Below are 25,862 nucleotides of genomic sequence, written 5' to 3' on the forward strand. Positions count from 1 at the left end.
CGGCACTTATTGTCGGTCGGGTGACGCCAAATGTTGGAAACTCGAGCGATGATACATGGCATTTTGTTTGTTGGTTTTCGTCTCATCGCTCAAAAGAATTTTGACTACGATTACAGAGGTATCATCTGCAAGACTTAACTGATGGTTTACAGAAGTGATCATCAATTCAGTAAGGATAAGTCAACAAGTCATGAATTCACTTTACCCATCATGTCTAATCGCACTACGACATTGTTGAGGTAACCGCGCCATTTTATTCTCATAGTTCAAACTAATTCTTGACATAATCAAAACAAATAGTTCTTTATACAATTTCTCAAAATACTCAAAAGTTTGCCTAAGTCAAAACTTTCTACAAAGATTGCATACGGCAATCTTTACTGGCCTAAACAAGTTTTCTAGAGCTATCAGTTCCCCTATGACGATGACTTCGATTGCGTTTTGAACTTGTACCGAACAACTTTCAAAACGGCTATTACCTTTATAGTTCGATTAATGAACCAGTCTTTTGAATTCATAACCAACATTCGTAATCGTAACCATCACATTAACATAATCCTGTCAATAATAGTTGGAAAATGTAAATGCTATAATGATAGCGCGAAATGATTTTATCACTATTGACAACGCATGACATTGAAATGCTTTTTTTGGGAGGGGGGTGATACAATTGATTGTTCTGAAGGTTCGTTAATCACACAATGAAATATGGTTCGCTATTAGCTTTTAGTCTTTGATGCTCTGCAACATTACGACCATGTGCATAATTTGAGGGTTTTTAATACATGCAAAGAACACAAACTCAAAAGACGACTATCGTTAATTAACTTCATTGATTTTCTCTACCGATGCTGTCTTTTGAACTCCCGCCTAAAATGGGTTCACAGGTTCTATTTAGCTATTGGTACTTGCTAAACGTTTCCATTGACAACAACATGGGAGGAGAATGGAAGCGATCAACGCCCTCACTAAAAGACGCTTTTTGCAATACGCATTGCGTGCCTTTTTTTTTTCTTTCTACTGTTTCCTATTGTTTGTGAGTTCAAAACTTGCGGCAAACTACACCGCAGCCGACACACAACGCGTACCGACTCATTCATGCGGCGGCAGCGGCACTGACACAAACGCAACGAAGTTTACATTCGGACTGCCGTATTGGTCAGAATCGTTAATGATAGACCTGTCCTGCGATTGGTTAATTATCTTACACACCCAAGCTATCGCCTTATATGGTAGTGCGTGCGATGGAGCGTAAACGCCGTCGCTAAGCAGGACTGTTGTATTGTTTCGTCCCGTGAAAGAAACAGGTCGTGAGCTTGAACATAGCCTGAACTTTGAGAGCGATTTTCTCCGTTATTTAGAAAATGGAATGACATCATAAGCGTAGTTAATATTCGTTTTTATGATCTATAGGGATGTCGAAATGAGTTGTATTATATATCAGTGTAAAGCTTAGAGTCTGTAGAATTCACATATAGGCATAACTACGATTTCATTTCTTGCGACTTTTGACTCATTCCGACGGAGCGCATCACAAATGATTGTACTAATTGAATTTTTAGTTTCTTGTTTTATATACATTCAAGTGAAATGTTAACGAATTAATTAAGATTATATGTTGAATGAAATCAAATAACACATACAATACAGCATTCAAAATATCATGGTTTAGTGATAGTAAGAAAGATGGGGAAGGTTTACTTTGTGAGGTGAGGTTATACATGAACATCTCCATGACGCCAGGTGTGTTTCCGCGCAGGACGTTCACATTGGTAGGATTATCCTTTTCAACGTACTTGATGGAGCCAACACCATTCTCTGCCCAAAACACCTGCAAAGACACATTGGATCGTTATACGGTCAGTATCCATTGAAACACAAACAAAACCAAGAGGACTTGCAGGTAAAATTTGCAGTGTTATGGGTGAGAGAGGGTTTGTTTCACATCTCTTAAATTTTTCATAAAACTATTCTTTCCTTGTTTGTTAATTCCTATACAGGAACCTATATTCTTGTTTGAATAACATTATCTGACTACTCTGCATGATTGTGACAAAGACAAATTAGCAACTCCCCTCTGCCCCCCTCCCCCTCCCCCGGGGGTATTGCACATGTACCCCTTAAGAGTCCCCACACTGGGAATGGTACCTATTTGAATAAACACATATTTTATCACCCCGGCAGTAATCCCTGCCAAGTTTGGTGAATATCTCACGAGTCTTCAAGAAGATGAAAATCCAGCGGTTCCAACACCAAGACTTTAATAATTCATAATATTTGCATTGATTGTAAGTTTTTCCTCAAACTTTCACAAATGTGTTCTACTAATGTTGCTGCTTTCACTCAATCCACATTTCTCTGTGGGTTTTTGTTTCCTTTAACAATAGTACACGGATGATTCCTTTGAAGAGCACATGGCTCATTAGTCAGCAGGACTCACTCGGTCATTGGTCACCGTGATGGCCGTAGGATCAGCAGCACTCTCCAGCTGTAGGAAGACTTGGATATTGCTCCCATTCAGATTGCTGTTCTTAATGACCCGTAGGCCAGCGTCTGTCCAGTAAAGCTGTTGTTTGCTGCGGTCAATGGCCAGACCTACAGGGGGCACGGAACAGGGGGAAAAGTTAATACATTCCACACAGTCATAGCACAAACCTTACAAACACACAAACTAATATCACATTTCATTTCCACCCTCTCTAGTATACATCATTTTCATATCTATAATACAGATATACAATTTGAAGCCACTGGTTTTTCCACTGTAGATGAAGTGAAAAAGAAGCATCAAATTTGAGACTTACAGTAGAAAAACATTTAGTGAGCACAGACCTCTGCCACGCAGCTAATTTCCACCCACACACGCATACTGAAAATCATCCAATTTCCCAATATAGAAGCCTTATGTTTATGAAATCACCTTCCAGCTGCGCGGTGCCCACCCAAGCAGAGCACGCACTTTAGAGCGCATAAGCAAACCTCAAATATGTACACCTTAGACTCCCAAGTTCAATGACCCTATCTGCAAAAAAGATTAAAAAATCCTTCAAAAATCTAAAAATTCCTGGATCTGTATCAAACTTTAATCACATGTTCCTTGTGTCATTATGAACTTTTCTTGCATGTCGATCCAAATCCGTCCACAACTTTTTGAGTTATTTTGCAAACAGACAAACAAACAAACAAACAAACGCTGATGAAAACAAAACCTCCTTCCTTGGCGGAGGTAATAAATAAAACCATTAATCAATCCAAATCAAATATTGAGGATCTCAAAGCTTTTCCTATTTATTAGACCTATACTTACTCAGCATTAGCATGTAACATGTATGCTTTTGTGAGCGTGCATGATTTTCTGAGATTAAAAACAAAACCCTCCTCCTTCCATTGTCATTCAGCAAATGTCTGACAAAGGCATGATATCTAGGGTGCATCTTAACCTGTTGGTTGCAGCAAGTTTCCTCCAGTGACAATCGATGTCTGGTTGGTCCCGTCCATACGAGCTTGCTCAATGGTGGGCATCTCCTCTCCATTGATCCAGTACATCATCCTAGCACAGGACAGAGTAACAAAGAGAATATACATGGCATTGTCATCAAGGATAACATGATCACAACCAATGTATTGTATTAGTGAATTAGCTACATGTAACTTTTCCCTTATCACTTATGAGTCCATCCAATGAAAGTAGAATTACATATAACAAGCCCAAAAATTCACATGCTTTTATTTTCACACCAGTTCTGTGTCACGCAACATGCATGAAAATTTCCACACCACAAATATTTTCACTAGCTTTAACAAAAGATAGTAGTTCATTGATGAGGAGAACCTGCGCTCTGCATAAGTTCTATGGTTCATAGAAAATGTAACAATAATTCCATCTGACAATCACCAGTGCTATAGATTTTACTCTGCTTCATAGAAATAATCTCACAGCTGAGGAAGGCTATGAGGTGACGTTCTTTGGAGGAAGACTACTCACCCTACTATAGGTGGACTACTGACCCTACTATAGGCGGACTACTCACCCTATTGTAGGCAGACTACACACCCTACTGTAGGCGGACTACTCACCCTACTGTAGTCGGACTACTCACCCTACTGTAGGCTCAATGACGATGCTCCTGGGGTTGGTGAGGTTGAGGTTGTCAATCTCGTTTTGGAAGCTCCCATCCAGCCTGGCAATCTTGATGACACTCTTGTTGGGCGAGACATTGGTCCAGTACATGTTTCTTGAGACCCAGTCTATGGCCAGGTTGTAGGCATTGGGAATCCCTGGGAACAAAGAATGGCAGCAGTAAGACGAAACTTTTGTGAATATTGCGAGGAGCCAAGATTCGTGAAAGTTCTTATCTACACAATACATTGAATGCCAGTGGCAATTCATGAAGGTTTGATGGTGCAAAAAGGCCATCAACTCCAATTTGCGAAAGTTTCATGCCTTGCAAAAGACTGTAGACACCAATTCACAAATGTTTCTAGTTTTGTAATAGTTCACATTCAAAACTGCATTTCTTCTTGTCTATGGGAGCAGGGGGGGGGGGGGGGTCAAACTACTTGAACGTGTAAAGATGGATTCACTATTTGTCCGAGATGTTACATGTAATGTTAATTCAACTGTTAAACAAATCTGACCATATATTTACAGAGAAGATAAAAATGTTAATAATGACCTATGAGGTCCCCATTATATATTATTATCTCCTCAGGTGTCCACTAGGGCCATTTCTGCTACTTGAGTGGGTAGTTTTGTGAGAAATTTTGCAAGAAGTTTTCGAGAATTTTGCGGTCATATTGGCAAAACTTCAAGAACTCAAACTTCCAGAAGTTTTGCTAGTGTGACTGTGGCTTACACAACCCCAACTAAACCCCACAGCACTGTACACACTGTCCAAAGTCCCTGGTAGAGGAAGGGTTAAATGAGTCCAGGTTGTCTGAAGGGTGTTACCTCCATCTGTAAGCTGATCCTTCAGCATCACTGGTTAGGCCAAGATGACATCATGACACCACACTACTAACTTCCACTTTGAGGCCATCTTCTCAGTCTCTCCCACTCTCATGCTCTGTATGTCTCCCACTTAAGATGTTTTTTTCCTTGCTTAAGATTTTGATTAGCAGTCTCCAGCTTAACATTACGTATCTTGTTGTTATAATTAGAAAGCGAAAAATATAATGGGACCTTATTAAACTAGAAATGTCGCTTTGGCGACTGGTATGCCTCCGCCATAATGCATGATTTTCCCAATAGGTCTAGATAGTACATGTGGACAATGTGTGATTACATTTTCACAAAATTGGCAAAATATTGAAATGACAAGTTTGTCACAAATGTTTTGAATGTTCACCTTCCTTGACCTAGGTTTAATTGGATGAATAGGAGAGCATGTATCTAGGGATTTAAGGACTTTAACTCGACTTTGACCCATTCATACATTTAGGCATTGAGTAATTTTCAAGGTACAGGTGTGAAGGAAAAGTGCAATTTCTGAATTGAACAGTAAATTGTTACCATTTTCATCTGGCCCTTGACCCTAAAATTAATAAGATAATCACTTTCAGGTAGAACATGCATAATATGTACTATGTTTCAAGACAACTTGAGCCACTTCCGAGATATGGAAGAAAAAGTTAGTTCAGCACTTTTACTTGATCTTTGACCTTTTGACCTTTGAGGCAAAAAAAGAAGAAAAAAAAAACTTTCCAGAGAATTTCTATTAGGTTACACATGTATGCATACACCAAGTGTAAAAAAAAAAATAACCCTGCTGGCATTGCATGATAGGAGGGAAATAGTAAACTTTTGAAGTGTTGCACTTGACCTTTGACCCCTGACCTTTGACCCCATGAACCCTGCATTCTCTAGATAATCACTTCCAGTCAGTATATGTATATACTATATTCCATGAAGATACCTTGAACAATTTTCCAAGGTATGGAGAAAAAAAGAAGTTTTAATATTTTTACTTGACCTTTTGACCTTTGACCTCATGGCCCAAACTTTCACCAGAGAATCTTAATTGGGTAATACATGTATACACTAAGTTTCAAGAAAATATCTTCAGGCATTCAATGGATATGGTGGAAATAGTGAAATTTTATGTATTTGACCCTGACCTTTTGACCTTTGACCTTTGACCTCATGACCCAAACTTTCACCAGAGAATCTTAATTGGGTAATACATGTATACACTAAGTTTCAAGAAAATATCTTCAGGCATTCAATAGATATGGTGGAAATAGTGAAATTTTATGTATTTGACCATGACCTTTTGACCTTTGACCTTGAGCATGTGCACCCAAAAGTTGATAGGCACAACTTCACCCCCTAATACACATACATGCCAAGTTTCATTAGGATACCTCAACAGGTTTTGATAGTTACCTTGTCCACAAAATTCATTACGGACGGACGGAAGGACGGACGGACGGACGGACGGACGGACGGACGGACGGACGGACGGAAGGATGGACGGACGGACAACCCGAAAACATAATGCCTCCGGCACCACTTCGTGGCGGAGGCATAAAAATAATTTGCCCCAGACAATACAGTATTCATCGCATAATCGGGACAGGTTGGGAGTAGCAAACACGGCCCCTTTAAGCGAGGTGCCCGATTTCGCGATGAGCACTCACCATACACTAACGGCATACGACATGTACATGTAGTGCACACACACACATGCATACTGACGTACTGTACATGTACATGAATACACAACCACGCTACCCCTCGGCGCGACCCTCTAGCTCTCCCTGCACATGGCTTTGCTTATACTGTATGTAGGGGAGAAGAATGTTCGCGAAAGCATGTGTTTCGCAATGGCATGGATACGTATACACGGCGCTTTCATGGCTATGCATGTACGTGTACTGGATGGACGGAGGTCAAAACACACCAGTCCGAAGCTTGCTTTATAAGTTTGATGTAAATGACAACTGATAGGAAATCTTTGAAATATTGTGGTATTTTGGTAGATTTTTTGTGTAAAATATCAACAAAATCAAAGATCGCTTGAAGAAAAATTATCCCGTTTATCAGAGACCCCTGCCCGATTATCCAGTGAAAATAACATGCATTGGAAATGTTTCTGGGAAGCGTATGTCATTTAAGCGAGGTTCCCGATTATCAGATGCCCGATTGTGCGATGAATACTGTACTGACATAAAATAAGACCATAATAATTCTTAAACAAATCAAACATTATTATATGATCTACAATATAATGTCTCCACAAGGGAGCTCATAATGAATGTCTCCATGAGGGAACATTACTTATGCCATATATGTTTAAAAATAAGGCCAAGATAGCACCAGAGGGCAGAATATTGCACAACCCGAGCACTTCAAGGACCTTTTTAGTGGGCCCTGGACCCTGGCGGCAAGGGACATTGGAGTTCACACTTGTGATGTGCATTATGAGCACACAATATTGTGCCCATATTCACACAATCAGAGTCTCCCATTGGCTGGAGGGTTCTGGGGGAAGAATCTCCTGTTTAACCTGTTGAGGACAAGCGGATTTTGCTTGAACACACATTTTCTATAGACACCTGCCCAAGTACGCTCTGGGCTAGTCTTCAGTGGGTTAAAAGATGCTTTAGGCTGGAGTCCCTGCCTGGTAGGAGGGTAACATAAGATGAGTTGTACGAGACCACGACATGTTCCTTGCTGTCACTGTTTGATAAAAACAATGCAATGCAGTTACCTTCAATGACTGTCTCAATCGCTGTCCCATTGATGTAAGCCCTGTTTATGCTCTTCCGGGAGAGGTCGGTCCAGTAGATGCGATTCTCCACAGTGTCATGATCTATTGACGAGGCGTTGGCTACAGTGGGTATTGTGAGGGCGGGAATCACGTTGTAGTAGCCATCATCCACATCGACTCCTCTGATGTCGGTTTGACGGGAGATGACGAAGAAGACCGTGTCATCTGTCAAAAATGGACACAAGAGCAAGAACGGCAGCACAGTTATAATGCGGTAAGTCATAGTTGGACTTAAGGCCATTGGTCCCATCATCACTTGCTTCCAAACTATGATGTAGGTTCCACAGAAGTTACATAAAATATGTCAAAATTCAAATTCAAAATTCACTTTGAGTTGGCTGAATGAGTATCTGTTTCATCTCACTCATAAAACAGAGTTCTAACACACTCTCGTGCTATGAATTTTTCCTTCTGCACGTAAAAGAAATAATAACCTACTCTTACAATACTTTCCTGATGGTTCCCTGCCATGTTAAGGGGGACAGCTTTCAGGAATACTCACTGACACACGTCTTTCCATTTGAATGAAGCTTCTTGAGGTGAGGACAGGCACACGCTGTCTTATTTCCGTTCAGCAAGCACAGATCGGAACAGCCGCCATTATCCACTGCACAGGGGTTGGGTTCTGTAAAGGCAACAAGACCAATGTATTAATAAAATCAGCAACTGTAACACGACATGTAAGCAACTGTAACACAAATCTAACATGCTCACACCTGACTGGTCAGGTGTGGGTGATGTGCTCACATTGCAGCTGCTACAGGTGTTGGCATTGCCATGGACGTCATCACAAGCTTGATACATGTATCATAGCAGTTTCCTTGTGGAATGGCTGTAGACAAATGAACCTGTTCTGGGCAATCTGCCGGTATACTGTATATCCAATATATCTACCGAGTCAAATTTGCAACTGAGAAGTACAACAATGGACCCAATGAAATCCACAAAGGCATGATACAAGTACATTCATTTCGGGATCAGAGTTTATATTTTCACGTGTTTCAAAATTCCCCCAAAAATTAGATGGACTCAGTTTTTAATCTGCACAATCCGAGTCTTTTAATCTGCACAACGTCAGAAAGAAATTTGTGAAACAAAGGAACTTTAATCTTGACTATGTTGCCAATTTCAGAATCAGTAAATAAATTAAGCACTTTAGAGGCTTTCAAAAACTGTGAAACCAAAACAACAGATATGCACACAACAAACATAACAAATAAATAAGAATTTTGTACTCAATTACAATGAATATCCCAAATTTCTGATGCATTTGTTAGAACACCTGTACATAAAGACTCACTCTGCGGTTGTCTGTAGGGATGGAAGACGTGGATATCAAATGGCTGGGTGCTCGTCTTTTGAATCGGAGTCACGTTGGAGCCGTTGAACTTGTTGGCCTGGTACACAGCATTGGTTCGCCAGTCGGTCCAGAAGACACTCCCTTCAAAGACGGAGATGGCAAAGGGATGGAAGAGGGTGTTGTGGCCACGCAGAACGGTGAACAGGTTGGAACCGTCGTAGTTGGCCGCCTGGATACCATCCGACCTATCAAGCATGAATTGAAGGTCAATATTCAATGAAACTTACTTATTTACGCAACTTTTCATGTTACAAAAATTCAAAGAAAATACATTGGTCATGAAGAACAAAATGTATAATGTATATGCATAATAAATACATGAAGCACACAATGATAAATTAAAAGACATGCATGAAAATATTATTATAGATACAATATGTTAATGTTTGGGGGTTTTTTAACAGCAAATTATATTTTAAAAAAATTCATCATGCTATTCTCTTTAATTACATTTATTTTTACTCCAATTTCATATCAAGCAAAATGAACAAAAAATTTGCACAATACAAAAAATTCATTTTTACAGTAAAAGCTTAATCAGACTGAACACTCATGAACTTATATTGTAGAGTATACATATTGACAACATATATTTCTCATGCTACAAAGAGCGTGCATGAGATTTACCTGGCATCAATCCAATAGATTCTCTTCTCTGGGTAATCAATGGTCAGACCATTGGGCCAGCCTCCTTCTGTGTTAATGTTGACCACTACATGGCGGTCTTGACCACTCATGGTTGACCGTTCAATACGTGGGTTCTTTGCATCCCAATCTGTCCAGAACATCAGACTGTCCGGAAAAAAAAGAAGGGATAAATGGAAGATTCAATCAGAAAAAATATGAAAGCACTTACGATTCATAAGGCTGGCATCTCTTCTTAATGGAATGTATCATTTTTCCATGAAAATCATTTGCTTACACAACAACATAATAGCATGGTTCCCATAATGCAGTCAAATGATAACAATCAGTATCTTCTTGTGTAATACTTAGGTTTCACACTATCATCAAATTTCTGTCATATTATTACATTAATCACCCTCATCAACAAAGAAAAACAAATGGAAGAATAAAACAAAGCTTTTAACAGAACTCAACGCTATTATATCCACTTAAAAGAATTATCTAACTCTATGTAAGTCAACTTCAGGGTCTCATTTCATAAAAGATGTAGGGATAGCAATTCCTGTGAGAGTAGCAACCTCTTGTAGCAACAGCCAATAAGGAAGCAGGATTCTTGTCATTATCATGAAACTCGCTACATATCAGCAAGAGTTGCTATCAATCAACTTTCTTTGAAATGAGGCTCAGGACTTACCCTACAGTTGGGTCGAGAGCTATAGCCCTTGGGCTCTCCATGTTCCCCGCCACTACAGTGGTCCTCATGGCACCGTCTAGTCTCGAGACCTCGATCTGGTCCAGATGGCTCTCCACCCAGTACAGGTTACCTCCGATCCAGTCCACTGCTAGTCCTTCACATGTGGCCAATCCTGCCTCTATCACAGACTCTATGTTACGGAGGCCTGCAAGCCCAGAAATAAGGATTAAAAAAAAAAAAGAATCAAAAGAAAGAGAAAACATACAGACAGAGCAACTATGGTCTACAGATTGTGTGAATCTGAGATTTGCTTTTTTTTTTCCTAGCCATTGTGTAAAATAAATAAAAAACAAAAAACAAATTCCATGTTGAATTTTTTTCATTACAGCTCTTAATATCTTGTTGGCAAGGTACTTGATCTACAATTGTACATGTAGATAATTAATGCGTTCCTTCCGCAATTCTAAGAGTGCCTTTAATGCCCCAAAACGAGATTCTTTTTGCCCGTTGACAGAGAATGGACAGGTTGGTAATCCACCTGTATCCCCCTTTCCACAGTCAAGTACATGTGTCAGTGAACAATGGAAATATTGATCAGATGCGAGGTATGAATAGAGCGTGCACTGATGGGCTCACAGAATCTTTTGTTCTACACAAAACCAAGCACCTGAATGGGGTGACTGGGGTCAGCAAACACTGAGCTCAGCTTTGATCGCCAATAACATGCTCATACAAGTTTTACAGCAGAACAAGCACAAACTAAATCAGAAAAAAGGTAAATAATACTGTGATATACGCATTTCTCCAACAGAAGGAGAACAAATGCTGACAGAATAAACTCTTATCTTTTCATCAAACCCATTTTTCTGGGCATTATAACACAAAGAAATTTAGGAATTTAGGGCACGAAAGCAGGCACTCTTGTCTTCATCTTGGGAACCTGGTATACCAGGTTCCCGTAAGGAACGAGTTAAATGAATACCCTTCACAACCTGAAAAGTGCATGAGAGAAACTGGAGGCTCATTTCAAATATCATCCCTGAAAATACACACACCATCTACTTGAAATTGAGACATCACTTAATCATTAATGGGAGGGGACAAAGGAGACAGTGGCCATCACAACTACTGGTATGGTACCTGCATTCGGCGAGTTATCATCTAGCCAGCCGCGGTATATCTTGTCGTCAACCACGTCGGTCCAATAGATGGTGCTGTTCGTGTAGTGGAAGTCAACTGCGATGCTGTTGTGGAGGCCAAAGACCAGTACGTTATATTCGCCGCTGTCGAGGTTGATGCGTCTGAGCTGGTTGCGATTGGAGAAGATGACATACGGGCTGGCACTTACTGCAGGTAAGAGGACAAAGTGCAGGAATAAGAAATAATGCAAACCCTCTACTTACAAGAATGGAAGAAGATAAGAAACTCTTTGTTCCCTGTAAAAATTGTAGACAAAAATTTGCAACTTCTTTAAATTTTCTCTTCAACCCAAAATATTAATTGAAGTACATATGTAAGTAAACATACCAGAGTGGTTTATCTCAAGGAAAAAGTGATAACCCTCTTTACACAGAAATCACAGTGAAAATGCAGGTCCAAATGGCTGTAATGTGAATACTGTCTTGGATGGGAATGTTCTAGGTAACTGCTGACATATGAAGAGAAGTGAAACGTAAATAATATCACAGCTGATCTTGACGCTGGTGTTCAGGATGACAATGCACTGTGAAGTTAAGATCATCCATCAAAAATGAAAGCAAAGGGTACGAATGACATCCAAGGGTCAAAGAACATACACGAAAGCTGTTTGTCATTTAGGTTATTGAAGAGTTATGATCAATCTTCTACTGGACCCTCCATACATTTGTGTGACATGTGTTGACTTTGTTTTGAAGAGCACAAACATACAGACAGAAACACAAACCAATGCCGATAAAATCATATCCTCCTTCACAGAGGTCATACGCGCGTAACTACACAGTGTATCTTTACATAAACTCATCAAACTCTTTACTGTATCCACCGTCTATTTGCTGGCTAAGACAAAAAACATAATTTGTCTATTTGTTTGTTTGTGTATTTTTCTCACCACCAACTCACCATTACTCTTACAGCTCCACCTATCATCCTGCATAGCATAGCCAGGGTAGCACTCGCATTTATACGATCCTTTTGTTGAGATACAATGCTGGCTGCAGCGGCCTCTTTTGGAACACATCTTACCATCTGTGTGGAACACACGAAGCAAAACAAGTTTTCTCCAATACATAAATACATTACAAAATGACTCTATTACATTTTGACGCACATACAATGTAACTGTACTAATTATGACATCTGCATGACAAACAATGCCCAGATGATTATTACCAAATTACAAACAGGCTGATCTGCCTTAGAGGTAATCTGCCTGTAACGGCCACCCATCTTCATCTATGGTGAACTTCCAAAGTTCTGAACTTTTCTTGCAAAGTTCACAACACAAGAAATCATCAGTGCACAGTTATGAGACACACTGTAATAGAATGTGACCAACACACACAACTGCCGTTAAAGGTCCTGTTTACCTTTGGGAACAGTGATTCAAAACATTTAATGCATATGTGTAGGTCTATTGTACCACAGAATTTTCGCAATGAAGCCTAAAATATCAGGAGATATCTGTATTTTTCTCAATAAATGGTAACTGTAGATGGTTTAGTCTGGAAACTACATAACTATTGTTTACATTTTGTATATTCAACAACACTTAACATCAATTTTACAAATTCAAATTTTTACAGTGGTTGTTTCTATCCCTAACTCACATTTTAGAACTATTTTGAAGCACTAATGCTGGGTTTTTGTTTCATCTGCAAATGGTAAATCATGCCTTTAATACCTGGTATACACTGGGTCAGCTTCAAAGGGTTAACGACCTGTCCCTCTGGGCAGTGGCAGATGACTCCAAGGCCAGGTCTTGGCTGACACAGCTCATCACACTGTGATCTGCTGCACAGTGTCTGGTTACCTAGGAAACAAATGAAAAAAAAGTACATTTTATGCTTCAAAAAGGCAATAACAATTGGATTACATGTGTGACCCTGCATCACAAAACCAACAAAAAGTTGCCAGACATAGATCTTTAGTTAAGGGCGGAATCTGAAAGACCAGACTTTAAAATGATGATTAACTCAATTCAAATTGTCTCTTTCGACCTATCTGAAAATTAGAAAGAAGGCACACAATCTGAAAAAGTGTGTACTGATTGAAGCTCTGAAGTATACAAGGGTCTTTTCAAGCACTTAAAGGTCCTGTTTACCTTTGGGAGCAGTGATTTAAGAAATGTTCAAGATATCACATTTGATGCATATTTGTAGGTCAGTTGTATCACAAAACATCCTACCATATAACAGTTTTGCAATAAAGCCTAAAATAATCAATCACTATTTTTCTCATTAAACTACAACTGTAGACAGTTTAGTCTAAAAACACTTTTATTATAACTATTCTTCACATTTTGTATATATAACAATACTTATCATCAATTATACTGGTTCAGATTTTTACATTATTTTAGACCATATCTTAAATCTAAAATATGGTCTCAATTTAAACCACCATTGTGAATTCAGGCCAATCTGTTTATGACTGATACAAACTTTCAAAGCAGTAGTTTGGGAATAGCACCTGACTCACGAAAATAAGAACCTCGCAAAATATTTGGCATATACAGTACTAGAACACAGTTTGATGACGGCATATCAAATGGGATTTTTACATCAAACAGTAGACAAAGAGACAATCCCCTAAACACAATGTACATTGTACAGGACTACCAGGCACAATTGCAGACAAGAAGTCTTAAAAGGGAAGGTACCATTTTGGTTGAGATAGGGTTTAAGGTTTCCAAATTCTTATGTTAATGATATTTTGAGATAATGAAAAATCTCTTATATGCAATGTAAAAGAGCATAGAATTCAGGGAAGAATTCAAAGTTTAATTGATGAAAATTGTTTTTGAAATGGCTGAGATACGTCATGTACAGTGTATCCAAAACAACGCTCTCCCAATAAAGGGTGGGACCCACCTTTTATGAGGATCACTTTCTTTTACTTGGTTTTTTGGATATCTCATCCATTTTAAAACAAATTTTCATCAAATAAACTTTGAATTCCTCTTAGAATTGTACGTTTTTTAACATTTCATAAAGTGGTTTCTTAGTATCTCATAAGAATTGAATAGCTGAATTCTCACCTCAACCAATACTATACCACCCCAGCCTTTAACCCATTGAGGACGAGTCCCGAGTATACTTGGGCAGTTGTCCATGAGAAATGTGTGTTGCAGCAAAATCAGCTAGTCCTCAAAGGGTTACTTTACCAGACATCTAGGGCAACCGAGAATTCACCCCTGAGGCATGTTGCAGGACTACTACAAGTATGATACTCACATGCATGTTCATCCGACCCATTGATACACTGTGGCGAACCGTCGCACAGATTACTAATGGGGATACACAATGTGTGATTTTCACATTTCCAGTGGCCAACATCACATCCGAGCTCCGCTGAAGGTATCATAAAGAGAAAAGGCATGCGAATATGAAGGCATGCAAATATATCAGCATTATCATATAGATGTTGATATATACATGAATGTGCCTGTACTGTTTTGTAGATTCCCTCATATTGAATAGTAATTTTCCAGATGTTTTTGGTACACATGTCTGCTTGTTCTTATTGACATTCTGCTGTTTGTGTATGATTTACCAAAGAGACATCACAAAGTGACTAAACCCAATAAACAATCATACTGTATATTCTTGGCGCTCATTTATCATCGCCAAATTAACGACGGACTAACAGGACAAACATTCATGTTGGTATACATACACGTAATGTATATAAAACATTGTATATCATATAATGTGCAATACATGAGAAAAAAGTACATAGGTTTACAAAGGGGGAAACATTTCTTTTCCTCTAGATCTGCAATAGTAAAGAAATTTTATGTAGAAACATATCAATACACAAAATCTTCACACAAGGGTACAAATGAATGAGGCGGTCGAATCCCTTTCTCTCTCATTCTCTAACGCCCAGTAGTTTGTCAAGTCACCACGCACTTACCACAAAAGAATTCATCTGACTCGTCTTGGCAGTCCGGGGTTCCGTCACACTGCCAGGCGTGTGGGATACACTTCGGCTCCCCGGGACACTTGTAATGGGTGTTGGCCTGACAAACTGGCTCTGAAAAATACAGGGGGTAAAGCAAGAAAAGACACTGTACTTGTACTTGTAAACATGTGGTATATTTTGTGGTGAGTTCAGTTTTCAAGAATTTTGCTAATTAACTAATACTTGCAATCTAAACAACTCACAAAAATATTGTCTTTTTGTAACAAAAAATGCACTACGTATCAACTCCAATGTGGTAAATCCAAACTGATCTCCTGAAAAGGAAAAATACTGATTTTGCATTCTCTCATAACTGCATTTTTTTTTATCATGAATTCAACCACTTGTAAATTTTACTCATAAGTTAAAAATTACCAAACATATGGTGTAAACAGTTATAACCGAGTAGTAAAATTTGTGATACCCTTAGCATCAACTGCAAGACTCTAACAGAAGTACATGTGAGAATGCTCTCACATGTTACAGCATTGTAGCCTCCTAATGTGACCATCCCCCATGAATTCCTGCAAAACGATTGGCCAGCAGCAGACTACATCACACCATTAAATCTCACTAGCAGCATGCCCACCACACATAACATTTGGTGTTTTGCTCTATGTTATTATCAACAGGCATATCTAAGAGAAACCTTGTTCCTTCAATGTGTCAGAATCACACAGGACTTGGAGGTAATTTGTGTGTACCAACCATGTCCAATATCATGCAGGCATTTTATGAATGAAAATCTCCAGAGTCTGTGAAGAACATAAATTGTATGTAATACTTTTGTAGGTAGAGGTTTTTCCAGTTTCACATTGTGGTAACAGTCGATGAAAGGACTGCTTAATTGGTAAATTGAGAAAAGGGAGTATTCTTTTGCTAAAATCTAGATCTACGTCATCATTTTGTTAATTGAAAAATGAAGTTGCTTTGGTGGGACAGTGAAATCATGCATTGTCAGCAACTATGTCATTTTACACATTGTGATTCCTTTTCCACCATTCACATGTAAATGTATTTTGTGTGACATAGGGTGCGTTCGAGCGCTCTCCTAAAGCGAACTGTACCATACCATACCAGTGCCAGAGGAGCGCTTGAGCGCTACTAAAGTGTACCGTACCGTACTGTACCGAACCAAAAGTGGACCACTTCCCTATGTGCTCCAAAAGCGTACATAAAGCATACCAAAAGTTCGCTGTAAAGCATGCACGTATCATGCGCATACGTCACAATGCAAAGACATCATTCTCTTTGTTCTGGACAGCTGTAAGTAGTTCAGGCGCCAGGTGAATGACATTTTTGCTACAACAATGTGTGACCTTTTCTAAAAATAACTTGTGAGGTACGCTTTCTCAACAGAGAGATCGAACGCTCTAAAACTGGCACAGTTTGGTACGGAACGCTTTGGTTCGCTTTAGAGCACTCGAACTCATCCGCTGTCTCCACTTATACTTTCAGATCCTGCTCTTCATATCCATTAAATTTTTTTTTTTTTTTTGTCGTAGTTCACAATCAGCACAAAAGTCTGCTCACGTGACCTCACAAAAAATCAGTGGTACCAGAGAATACAATACCTATCTGGCAATGTGCTTCGTCTTCCAGACCGTGGCAGTCTGGTTCCCCGTCACACACCCAGGACATTGGGATGCATCGCTGCTCATCACAGCGGAACTCATTGCCTGTACACACTACAGGCCTTAGAGAGGCTAAAAGAGGAAAAGGTATGGGACACTTCCTGTTTTCATTTACATATCAATGACAAAGTCATGTCAAACAAGCAAACAAGTAAACAAAACAAAAAATCTGAATAAGCTTATGCACTAAATGAAACAAAAGAAATGTTTATTCTTCACAAAATTTGATCATTTAACAGAAATCCCTTTGAATATGAAATGATGTTTATTTTCCTCACATTGATTTATTTCAATTTCATTTAATTCTGATGAAAATGCTTTATCATCAAGAACACTTCACAGAACGATTCTTTACAAGTTTACATTAAAAATTGCAAAATTTGATGATAATGTAAAAGTCACAAGTGTACAGTCATCCCTTGTAATCCTGTTCAAATCTTCTCAGATATATTTCTCTTCAGTTTTGAGTACCTAATGAATTAATGTAATCAAAACAGGCACTCGTGCTTTACCAGGAAAACTTGTCATGAGTTTTGTAACCACATACCTAAATATAAACGAAAGACTTACTGCAGTTAGGGTTGCGGGAATCATCACTTCCATCATCACAGTCGTCAACGTCATCGCAGACACGCTCAATGTCAATGCAGCGGAGAGAAACCTTGCACTGGAACTGGGTTTCACTGTCGCACATGTACTCACAAGTCTGCTCGTCAGAGTTATCACCACAATCGTCATCTGAGGGCGGCATTCACATAGCCATTTATTGACAAGCAGCAGGAATGACAGAAATTTACAATTTTACAAAAATAATTTCAGGTAAGTTTTTACAAACTTACAATGTCATTTCTTTGTAGACAGGATAATTTTGGGAGGTACACTTGTATGAAAGACTACTCCTGACAACAAAGAATTTCCCCAACAGAGTAATAACAATGAACAGAAAAATAGGTACACACATTAGATCAGTGAATATACAGTGCCGACCGCGGGAAACGTCACGAAAACCCCTAGGGCAAATGCGGGAAGCCCTTTCGTCCGGGCGTACTAGGTAATACGCGGGCGTTTGGACGCGTACAGACAAGGGAAGTCGCCCGCACTTTCACGCTCGTCTAAACACCCGCATTTGCCCGAGCGCTCCAGCGCGGAATTAATGATATGAAAATCAAACTCTCCCGTCAACCATCGGCTACATGAAGGAAATTAGCTGAAATCGATCCGCGAAAATCTTTTGAAAAGTATCAGTAATTTGCCGGATGTTTGCTTTTACGTTCGAAAGTAAAATAATAACCATAACATTCAGCTCCCGAATATGCTAAAGCAAATGTCCAATGATCCCTTTGACGTTTGGAAATGAATAACAATAATACTCCGTACGATGATTAAATAAATGTCGGATGTTTGCTTTTACTTTCGGAAGTAAATAGCAATAATATTCATCTCCGGAAGATGCTAAAATAAATGTCGGATCTTTGCTTTGACGTTCGGAAATGAATAACAATAATATTCAACTCTGTACGATGATAAAAATAAATGCCGGATGTTTGCTTTTACGTCCAAAAGTAAATAACAATAACATTCAGCTCCGGAAGATGCTAAAATAAATGTCGAATGATCCCTTTGATGTTCGGTAATTAATAACACTAATATTCAACTCCGTATGATGATTAAACAGATGTCGGGTGTTTGCTTTTACTTTCGAAAGTAAATAGCAATAACATTTGGCTCCGGAAGATGCCCAGAAAATGGCAGATGATTGCTTTTTACGTTTGGAGGTGAATAGCAGTAACAGTCTGCTCCATATAATAAAATAAATGTCGGATATTTGCTATTACATTTCGAAATGACGAACAGTAACATTCAGCTGCGTTTGATGGTAAAGTAAATGTCTGATGTCTGCCTTGACGTTCATAATGAAAAACAGTAACATTCGGCTCCGTACGATGCTAAAATGATTGTCGGATGTTTGCTTTTAAATTTGGAAATGAATAACGGTAATGTTCTGCTCCGAACGATGCTAAGATAAATAACAGATTGTTGCTTTTACATTTGGAAATGATTAACGGTATCAATCGGCTCAGTTAGATGCTAAAATAAATAGCGGATGTTTGCTTTCACGTTTGGAAATGAAAAAGGATAACATTCAGCTCCGTAAGATGCTAAAATGAATGTCGGTTGTTTGCTTTAACATTTGAAAATGATTAACTGTAACATTCGGCTCCGTAAGGTGTCAAAATACTAGTAAATGTTGGATGATTGCTTTTGCGATCAGAAATGAATAACGGTAACTTTAGCCTCTTTACAATGCTAAAACAAATGTCGGATAAATCAGATAATTTTGCTTAACATTCGACGTCGTGCGATACCAAGTTGATTACATAAACCTTCGACACTTCGTTGCTGCTCAATTTTATTTGATCTCGACATTATGGACGCTATACCTATTTGATTTAATTGTCCTTATTTTATCAACCTTCGACATCAGCCGCTACTTTATAGTTTTCTCGATCACTAACGTCGGACGGTATGACCTAATCAACTTTGGACATTGGTCGCTATTTAATAATTTCATCAACCTTACACATCGGTAGCTATTATTCCGATGTTCGTTATTCCGAAGGCTCTCTAGTCCGAAGATTCGTTATTCAGAAGGTATATTGTTCCGTTAATTTCATTTTCGGATTCATGAATCTTCAGAATAACGAACCTTCGGAATAACGCCACAAACGTTCGAATTAACGAACCTGTAGGTTTAGGGAATTTGTGTGTTTCGAATTTAACGACCCTTCGGAATTACGAACCTTCGGAATATTACGAACAGCACCCATCCGATTATCAACCTTCGACATCGATCGCTGCTTACTGATTTTATCAACCTTCGATGTCGACCGTAAATAACGTATTTGATTGACACTTTCGACGTCGATCGCTGCACATTAGATTGGCAAACCGTCGAAGTGTCGATCGCTGCCTATTTATTTACTGGTTCCCCAATTTCTGACTTAGTTACTGATTTAATCTACCTTCAACATCGGTCGGTCATTATATTGTAAGTGGCCACTTATTGTCTCGAGCTTGATATTTCCCAATGGCGTCCACGTCTACACACACACACACATAAAAAGAAAGAAAAAGATCTGAGTCTTAAAGGTCTAACGAGGCGTGAAAGTCCTTGTGTGATGCTTTTAATTGTGTCATTCACAATAGTGTCACGGTCCCTAAGATGGATGAAAGAGGCGCAGATCTTAAGAAGCCACTTGAGTTGAAGTTTAACACCGTCTGTCTATTCTTAAAGTACACGATTTGTAGGGAAAAAAGAAAAAGACAAAGAGAGGGAGAAAACAAAGAAAACGTAGGAGAGAGAGAAGGGTATGGCGAAACCACCAGAGTGGCATTATGTAATCAACAAAGCTGCGTTTAACTTCACTCGAGTCCCCGAGAAGTGGTACTACACGTGCATGCATAATGTTTATCTTGGATACATGTACTGTAGGTACCCTTCTCTCCTTTCATGATAAATTGTTTATACGTATCACATAACTATGTCAATGCATGTTTACGTCGCAATTTGTCCAATCGGGGTTTTCCCTCTTTAAGGAGTGCTTGCTTTCCAAGAAAAAAAAAAGAAGGATGAAATCAATGATTATGAGCAAAACTGAATGCATTTAAGCAGCGGAATCGCGCTACATCAATAGCACTACAAAATCTTCGAGTGATCCCGGAGGTCACTCCAAGTGAAAATGAACATTTTCACTCAAAATTCACTCCAAATTCACTCTAAATTGACTCCGTTTTAAATGTATCCACCCCTTCAAGTGTGAATGTTTTCATTTTTTTTTTTTTTGAGAGAGAGAGAGTGAGAGAGAGTAGGCCTACTGTGCATTAGCCTTTTGTCAAGGCCCTCTCGCTGTAATGGGCGAGCAAAGCGAGCCCAGCCGAGCGCGCCAGCGCGAGGGCCTTTTGAGATCTGCTTTACACATTATTATTCATGAACGTGAACCCTTCTGAATACTCATTTTAACGGGTTCCGGTCAACCAATGGAGTGGCGTGCTCCCCGCATCCTCAGCCTCGGTGTTGTCATGCCTGTTCGCATGCATCACTGACCGCCCGCGGAGGTCTGCCACAGAACTCTACACACTCTGTGTGTATAGAGTTCTGTGAGGTCTGCGGCGTGCATTCGCTCTATTCAAATCGGGTTCGAGCAGACAGACACGCTGATTGGTCGTCGACTTTTGCTCCCAAAATCGGGGAGCAAAAGTCGGTAATTCAAAGGGCTAACAAAAGGATGCGAAGCAGATCTCAAAAGGCCCTCGCGCAACCCCACTCAGCTGGGCTCTCTTTACCATACAGCGAGAGGGCCTTGACAAAAGGCTAACTGTGCATTGGAATACGAATCTCTGCTGTGCAGCGATATTATGATCGCTATAAAAACAATCAGTTCGATGAGCAAAGCACGTGCTTGCCCTGCCAGCAGTGAGTGCGCCATGTGGTTCCAACATACTCATCTTGTGTGCCCAGCGTGTTTTTATCACAGAACTCTTGTGTGTAGAGTTCTGTCGTTTTTACGTTATGGTCAATTCATGACGTGTGAGTGCTTCGACTTGACGCCTGTGAGATTGACAGGTGCCGTTCACGAGAATAAAAACTGTCAGTAGTGACTATCAATCCCAAAATCAGTTTCTATATAATAATCAGACTAATTACTTAAATGTAGAGTTACATGTAGTTACATGTATTTCGAATGACAATGCGCACATCCCCTTTATCATCACACTTTTGATACGGCGGACAGAAGGCCGTTAAATTTCATTGCTCTCAATGATTCGATACAGTCATAGCTTTTAAAAGGTCCAATTAAACAAATTGGATATGAAATCACGGTTACAGCTCGTTATTCCGAAGGTTCGTTAGTAAGGTTCTTTAGTCCGAAGGTTTGTTAATCCGAAAATGAAATAAGGTTCGTTATTCCGAAGGTTCGTTAATCCGAAAATGAAACAAAGCTCGACTTACTTCGAAGGTTCGTTACGGACCCTATATCATTTCGGATCCTATATCATTTCGGATCAACGAACCTTCGAGATAACGAACCCTATTTCATTTTCGGATTAACAAACCTTCGGAATGACGAACCCTATGTCATTTTTGGATTAACGAACCTTCGAAATAACGCCGCAAATGTTCGAATTAACGAACCTTTTTTCGTTTTCGGATTAACGAACCTCTATGGTTTAGGGAATTTATGTGTTTCGGATAAACGAACCTTCGGAATAACGAACCTTCGGAATAACGAACCTTCGGAATAACGAACAGCACCCGAAATCACGTCTTTATCTTGTTAAGATATAAGACAAAAAAAGGGTCCCTCAGTTCACGAACTTGCGATGTTTCTTTATTGCGTGTGTTTCTAGCTTGTGTTTGGCACTCACGGAATGAATGCGCGTGCAGTATATGGTAGGCTACATACTCGTGCTCTTGTTGTTGCTGAACATTTCCCCTTCACAGTGATTGTGTGGCATGATCGTTGAGTATGTTCAGATGGTGTTAGTGCGTTGATTAAAATGTTACCACAATAGATGCACGTGTGCTATAACAACGATCTGAGGTCTTTGCTCCGCGCTGCTTTCTTGTTTACAAACATTGAATCTTGGTGAACTTAATTCACTATCGTCCCCATGCTAACATGCAAAAGAAGAAAACGCTTTTGTTCTTGTTTATGTGTACCATGCAGTGAACAGAAGGTAGACCTGTAAACTGTGCCGCTAGGCCCTAGCTGTAGTTAGCACTTTGACGGATTGTCACTGCTCGTCTACTATTCGAAGCGAAATGAAAATCAAACTAGAGATCTCATGCTGTATACTTTCTCGTACTGTGTACTATGCAATTTGTGGTAGTACTTGTCAACGCTGTGTTTTTGGCTCAAACTTTTCTCTCTCAAACTTACTTGGTTACGCAGGGGCGGATCCAGGAAGGACCGCAACCGGCGCCCGTCCTCCCCCTTTATTTTTATTTTTTTTTGTTGAAACAAAAGAAATGTAAAAAAAAAAAAAAAATGGGGGAGGGGTGCGTGCGCCCCCCTTTAATTTTGTAAACGCGCCCCCACTTTACGGAATTCCTGGATCCGCCCCTGTTACGGGATAATACCTATCAGAATCTGTGCACGTGAAAAGCATTCAAACTTTCCCATGTTTTTGCTCTTGCATTAAAGGCGTATTAATTCACCACGTATACATGAAACAAAACCCCCATAGTTCTGAAATGTGAGTTATAGGGATAGAAACAACTGCTGGAAAAAAAAAAATTGAATCCGTATGATCGAAAATACAGTACACTATGTGAACGGTTACAGTTCGCTATTCCGAAGGTCCGTTAATCCGAAAATATGAGGTTTGTAACTTGTTATTCCAAAGGTTCATTTATCAAAAAATGAAATAAGGTTCGTTATGCCGAAGGTTCGTTAATCCGAAAATGAAACAAAGGTCCTAATTCCGAAGGTTCTTTACAATCTATAAGAGAAATACTGATATCTCCTTATATTCTAGGCTTTATTACAAAAAATTATGTAGGATGCTTTGCACAACGGACCTATTATGCATCACATGTGATATCTAAAACATCTTTTAAATCACTGCTCCCAAAGGTAAACATATGACCTTTGTGTATCTACTCGTTTGTGTGTATGTGTGTGCGTGTGTGTGTGTGGGGGGGGGGAATAGTTTCCTCCTTCTTCTTCTTTTTTGTTAGAGTTTATCTTAGTTGATCTTGATACAGTGTTCCTCTTTCGGTGCGCCCTTTCTCTTGTTATGTCACTTCATCTGTTTCTACATTTTGAAGCAAAGTAATTTGTTCAAGCATTGTGTATGTCCTCGTAACCGTAATGTGTCATTTTGCTGCGATGAGTTGGTTCTATAATATAGTAGGCCCTATTATTGCTGTGAGATGTAATTTTTGTAATAACGTGTTGAGAATAACAGATTTTTGTTTCTGAACGAAAGGAAAAATGACGGAATTGTTTTGATAACCAATGTGGATGACGTGTTGAGAATTCTGATTCCTGTTTCTGAACGAAAGGAAAATGACGGAATTATTATTTTGATAACCAATGTGGATGACTACCTTCTATAAGTGATTTTGGTGTGAAAAGAGAGTTTGCTCAAAGAAACGCTTCTCATGAATGGTCAACGAAACAAAATACATCATACAATGCAACGTGACTCGCGTGCATTTAGCAAACGAAATGTCTAGACCTTTAAGTTCAAGTAAAATGCATAAACACAGAATAAGAAAGCAGACAAACTAACAAATATGGAATTAATGACCGCAGACGTAACGTAGGAAAACCTGACACCTACTGAGTATGCTTGAAGAAATTCCCACAAAAGCAGAGCGCAAGATAAAAGAATACATGTGCGTAGTCCATACAGGTCGTGATGCGCTCGGTCGAAATGCGTATGTCGCAGTAAACAAAATTTTAGGCATGTCTACACATGTATATATAAATACTTGAATTCTACATACATTGTATAGTTTTATCTTTACAATAATACATAAAACAACCCCTTTCCGCATCCCTAGAAGTCATAAAAGAAGAAGAAAAAAAAAAGAAAATCGCCCTTAAAGTTCAGGTTATGTTCAAGCTCACAACCCGTCCCCCCCCCCCCATGATGCAACAGTCCTGCTTTATAGCGACGGCGTTAACGCTTCATCGCACACACATAAATGGCGACAGCTTGGGTGTGTGAGAAAATTCATTCTTAAATGGATGCACCCCCATGGCACTCAGGATTATCACTGACCCTCCAATGCCTTTTGTCTATCCACCCTCCTGCTTTAATCCCCCTCCCTTCTGTTGGCCTCCTTGCCCATGACCTCCCATCCTCTCCTTTTGTTTTCTTTGTTCCGTGTCCCTAGCCTGTCCCTGACTGTTCGTGTTGTGTGAACTTCTTTATAATGTGATTGCTTTCCCTGCCTGATTATCATTTTGCCTCTGACGAAGATTCTTTTGGAATCAAAAGCTCAGGCCCCTTTAGAGTATAGACTCCATTTTACTCCTTTGGCACGCCACTGATATTCGATAAGCAGTTTTCAGCATTTTTGTGTTTGTTTGTTTTTGTTTTTGTTTTGTTTTGTTTTGTTTTGTTTTTGCTACAGATAATTAGCCAATCACAAGACAGATATAATTCGATTCTAACCAATACCAAAATACGGTTGCCTGAATGTAAACTTTGGTGTGTTTGTGTTGTGTGTCGGCTGCAGTGTAGTTTGAAACAACAGAAACAGAAAAAAGAAAGAGGCACGCAATGCGTGCTATATACGAAAAGCCTCATTTACCGAGAAAGTTGATCGCTTCCATTCTCCTCCCATGTTGTTGTCAATGGAAGCTAAAGAGAATGCTTTTAGCAAGTATACCAGTACCTAAAGAGGACCTGAGGAACCCGTTGTTTTGAATGCTGTGCTCGGTACGACTTCAAAACGCAGTCGAAGTTATCAGAATGCCATTATAATAGAACTGATAGCTCTATAGAAAACTTGTTTAGGTCAGTAAAGGTTGCCGTAATGCAATCTTTGTGGAATTGACTCACTACATCTGAGCATTTTGAAAAACGTGTAGAGT

General features: G+C 39.4%; 1 protein-coding gene across 1 annotated transcript in view; it reads right to left on the reverse strand.

Annotated features, from left to right (window-relative positions):
* LOC140245174 (prolow-density lipoprotein receptor-related protein 1-like) overlaps positions 1-25,862 on the reverse strand; it is a 212,964-nt gene that overhangs the window by 82,159 nt on the left and 104,943 nt on the right. Inside the window, 16 exon segments of the mRNA XM_072324772.1 lie at positions 1,702-1,831; positions 2,441-2,595; positions 3,441-3,550; positions 4,101-4,278; positions 7,713-7,937; positions 8,275-8,397; positions 9,073-9,317; positions 9,760-9,924; positions 10,454-10,658; positions 11,594-11,800; positions 12,554-12,679; positions 13,335-13,463; positions 14,887-15,003; positions 15,569-15,686; positions 17,186-17,322; positions 17,821-17,988. Coding sequence (XP_072180873.1) covers positions 1,702-1,831; positions 2,441-2,595; positions 3,441-3,550; positions 4,101-4,278; positions 7,713-7,937; positions 8,275-8,397; positions 9,073-9,317; positions 9,760-9,924; positions 10,454-10,658; positions 11,594-11,800; positions 12,554-12,679; positions 13,335-13,463; positions 14,887-15,003; positions 15,569-15,686; positions 17,186-17,322; positions 17,821-17,988 — 2,538 coding nt within the window.

The sequence above is a fragment of the Diadema setosum genome, chromosome 22 (genome assembly GCF_964275005.1).
Source record: "Diadema setosum chromosome 22, eeDiaSeto1, whole genome shotgun sequence".
Lineage (NCBI taxonomy): Eukaryota > Metazoa > Echinodermata > Echinoidea > Diadematoida > Diadematidae > Diadema > Diadema setosum.